Source organism: Cnephaeus nilssonii (genome assembly GCF_951640355.1).
Source record: "Cnephaeus nilssonii genome assembly, chromosome: 19".
In the NCBI taxonomy this organism is placed as follows: Eukaryota; Metazoa; Chordata; class Mammalia; order Chiroptera; family Vespertilionidae; genus Cnephaeus; species Cnephaeus nilssonii.
This window is the reverse complement of record NC_137090.1, coordinates 11785941-11790397: the sequence shown is the minus strand read 5'-3', so window position 1 is coordinate 11790397 and position 4457 is coordinate 11785941. Positions and strand designations below refer to the sequence as shown.

Genomic DNA, 4457 nt, shown 5'->3' with positions numbered 1-4457 from the left:
TCAACAAAACATTAGCAAATCAGACCCAACAATGTATAAAAAGAATGATAGGTACAGAGGCGACCTCCACTCTGTGCCGGGTGGGAGGGGCGGTGGGGTGGAGGGTTGCTGGGTCCCGCAGCGCCCTCTGCGCCTGCGCCTGGGCCTAGGGTGGGGCTGCGGGCGCTGCACTCTGGAATCACACGCAGGTAGCGGGGCAACCGGGGCAACCGTCACCGTCACCGTCGCTCGTGTTGCGACCGGGATGGCTTCGGCCTGCGGGTCCTCAGACTTGGCCGGCTCCGGAGCACCCCTGCCTGGCCCGGGAGTCCAAGCGGCCGAGGCCAAGGAGGAGGAGGAGGAGCAGCAGGAGGTGGTACGAGTCCGGGTCCAGAAACGTGAGGGCTTCTTGCCACCCGAGTCCCGCTCTTTCGCTGTGGACCCCCAGATCACCCCACTCGACGTGTTGCAGCACATCCTCATCCGGGCGTTTGACTTGAGTGGGAAGACCTTCGACATCAGCTACCGGGACCGGGCCGGGCCGGGGCAGGAAGTCTACCTCTCCCTCCTGTCGGACGGGGACCTCAGCACGGCCTTCGCCGCGGCCTCCAGGCCTCACCTGCAGCTGCGGGTAGACGTGGGGCGCGCGGAGGACGGCCCGCTGCTGGAAGGCTGGGACGTCGTCAGCCCCACGGAGGTCCCGGGCCCGGACGCGCTGCTGCCCGAGAAGCGGGCGCCCACGGCCACGGCGGCCCTGCCCTTCCCTCGGTTCCTCCTCTCCCAGGTGGGCCGCACCTTGTCCAAGGTCCAGCAGGTGCTGAGCTGGTCCTACGGGAGGGAGGCCAAGCCCTTCCGGCCACCCCTGAGCGAGGCCGAGTTCCGCGCGTACCTGAACCCCGAGGGCCAGCTCTCGCGCCCGGAGCAGCTGCGCCTGCGCGTCTACCACGGCGGGGTGGAGCCCGCCCTGCGCAAGGCGGTGTGGCAGCACCTGCTGAACGTGCTCCCGGTCCGGCTGACGGCCCGCGAGCGGACCGACTACGTGGAAAGCAAGAGCCGGGAGTACGAGCAGCTGAAGAGCGAGTGGGCGCAGCGAGCCAGCCCCGAGGACCTGGACGGCATCCGCAGCGCGGTCCTCCGGGATGTGCTGCGTACCGACCGGGCCCACCCCTACTACGCGGGGCCCGAGGACGGCCCGCACCTGCGGGCGCTGCACGACCTGCTCACCACCTACGCCGTCACCCACCCGCAGGTGTCCTACCGCCAGGGCATGAGCGACCTGGCCTCGCCCATCCTGGCGGTGATGGACCACGAAGGCCACGCCTTCCTCTGCTTTTGCGGGATCATGAAGCGCCTGACCCCCAACTTCCACCCGGACGGCTCGGCCATGGCCCTCAAGTTCACCCACCTCAAGCTGCTGCTGCGACACGTGGACCCCGACTTCTACCGGTATCTGCGGGAAGCCGGTGCCCACAACCTCCTCTTCTGCTACCGCTGGCTGCTGCTGGAGCTCAAGCGGGAGTTCGCCTTTGACGACGCCCTCCGCATGCTCGAGGTCAGCTGGAGCTCGCTGCCTCCCGATCCTCCTGAGCAGGAGGTAGAGCTGGTCGGGTCCCCCCGCCCAGGGGCAGACACTGGCTCCAGTGGCTGCAGGGAGCAACCCCTGCGACAGAGGCACGTGGCGAGGCCTGCTGGTGGGAGAGGCAATGCTTCCGAAGACGCTGTGGACCACTTGGCCAGGAGCAGCCAGGAGCCTGGTGGTGGCGGGCAGCTCCTGAGACAAGCCAGTCTGGAGGACCTCCAGCAACTCAGGGATGACAGCCGCCCCAGGAAGGACCCTCTCGCCCAGCTTTTCCACCCAACTGTCCTCATCAGCTCCAAGTCCCTCTCCAAGGCCTTGCTGAACTCCTCAGACGCCCTCCTCTTCTCCTCTTCCCTCCCGGGTTCCCCATCCTCCTCATCTCCCCCATCCTCCCAGGAGGCCTCTCCTGCTGGTGATGTGGCTGCGGGACCCGTTCTGATGCCAGAGGTGGGCTACCCACAAGACCCTGGGAAGTCCCTGCCACCGCCCCAGGAGCTGGGCCAGGGGAACCCATTCATGCTCTTTCTCTGCCTCGCCATCCTGTTAGAGCACCGGGGTCAAATCATGAGAAACGGGCTGGATTACCACGAGGTGGCCATGCACTTTGACCGCCTCGTGGGAAAACACCCCCTGGGGCGTGTCCTACACCGGGCCAAGGCGCTCTTTGCTGATTACCTGCAGTCCTATGTGTGAGACTCAGATGAGGTCACAGCCTCATCTTGACCAGGCTCCCTCCAGCCCACCACCAGCCCCACAAGATCCCCACTCTTTGCCACAGGGCTTCCGCCTGAGACCCGACCTCCCTGCCTGCCAACCTGAGACCTGCTGGAGCTTGAGACCCTCTCTCTGCAGGTCTAAGAGTGCGGGGCTCTGCTTTAGCACTGTCCCATGGAGGCTACCGGCCTCTTTTCTATTTTTTGTTACTTTGTTTTTAACAGCTGTGCTTTGCACACATGAAAAAATAAAAATAAAGACGTATATACCACGACCAAGTGGGATTTATCCTAGTTATGCAAGACGGGCTCAATACTCGAAAGTCAGTTAATATAACCCATCACGTCAACAGGCTAAAGACTAAAAATCACTTGATCATATCAATAGATACAGAAAGAGCACTTGACAAAATCCAGCACCTAGTTATGAGCAATACTCTTAGAAAACTAGGAATAGAGGGGAAGTTTCTCTCCCAGCAATTGATTAAAAAGGAGACAAAACCCAGTAGGCATCTAGAGACGTTAAACCAATATGACCAATACGAAACCAACTTTAGAGTGCACATTCTTTTCATGTGCATGGAACACTTTCCAAACATGACCGTAGACTGGGTCATAAAGCAAGTCTTGAGAAATGTCAAAGAACGAAAATCATGCAGAGTATGGTCTCTGACAACCATATAGTCAGGCTAGCGACCAGTAACAAAGGATAACTTGACCTTTTTTTAATGTTTCAACATTAAGCAATGCCCTTCTAAATAGTTCATTGTTTGAAGAAGAAATCTTGCTGGATATCAAAAATATTTTTGGATGAATGATGCTGAAATATATTAAAACTTTGGATGTAGCTAAAGCCGTGCTTAGATAGAAACTTATAAACATATGTACATGCATTCAAAAAGAAGAAAAGCTAAAAACCACAGAGAATAGCAAAATAAACCCCATAGCAAAACAAACCCAATAAAATAGAAGGAGGGAATAGAGATCAAGAATGATCAGGAAGGAAAGAAAGAGCACCAATTGCCAACACCTGGAACAAAAAGGCGGTCATCACTATCCTACAGGCAATTAAAATAATATGAGAATATTATCATGACTCTGCCAGCAATTTTCAACCCGTGTGCTGTAAGAATTTTTAAAAAATATATTTTATTGATTTTTTACAGAGAGGAAGGGAGAGGGATAGAGAATTAGAAACAGAAGGGAGAGGGACAGAGAATTAGAAACATCAACCAGCTGCCTCCTGCACACCCCCCACTGGGGATATGCCTGCAACCAAGGTACATACCCTTGACCGGAATCGAACCTAGGACCTTTGAGTCCGCAGGCCAATGCTCTATCCACTGAGCCAAACCAGTTAGGGCAAGAATTTTTAAAACATGCAAAACCTGACTACTTAGGGGCACTGACCTCTTTTCCCTTAGATTGTCAAATTAAAAAATGACAACAGCCAACACAACAACAGCCATCTGGTGTGAATGAATCAAAATTATACTTATTTTTTGTCAGGTCGGAAAATATATTTTTGGCGTGCCACAGAATTTTAGTGGTTAACTATGTGTGACATGAGTTAAAAGATTGAAAATCACTGCTCTATGCCAATAAATTTGAAAATTTTGATGAAACTGGTAAATTCTTTGAAAAACACAACTTACGAATCTCACAGAAGACAGTATAGAGAATAGTCTCGTAGTTATTAGAAAAATTAGTAATTAAATATCTTCCCACAAAGAGCATTTCAAGTACAGGTAGTTCACTAGTGAGTTCTTCTAAACATCAAAGAAACAACCCAGTTTTACATAAACTCTCATAGAGAAGAGCGAGAACACTTCCCAACTTTTTGGATGAGGGCAGCATAACCTTGATATTAAAACCAAAGCAAGACATTACAGGAAAGGATAATGACAGAATTATTTCTGCAAAATCATAGATACACATTCTAAACAAAATAGCGATCAAATCCAGTGGTATATAATGCATCTTGACAAATTTGAGTTTGTTCCAGGAATGTGAGTTTGGCTCCACATGTGAAAACCAATTGTGTAATGCCCCAGATTGAAAGTATAAAGGATAGCAATAGATGTGAAACAAGCTTTTGATAAAAGTTCAACATTTATTCATGATAAAATTCTTGGAAAACTACAAATAAAAGGAAATTTTCTTAATTTGGCAACATCAAACAAAAA

At 52.6% G+C, this 4457-nt stretch overlaps 1 protein-coding gene across 1 annotated transcript; it reads left to right on the top strand.

Moving 5' to 3' along the window:
• Positions 1–244: 244 nt before the first annotated feature.
• Positions 245–2251, top strand: LOC307115432 (TBC1 domain family member 25-like; the record flags this gene model as incomplete). Its single annotated transcript, XM_079798651.1, has 1 exon — positions 245–2251. One exon carries the CDS (start codon positions 245–247, stop codon positions 2249–2251), a length of 2007 nt encoding a protein of 668 aa, XP_079654777.1.
• Between the last annotated feature and the right edge of the window lie 2206 nt (positions 2252–4457).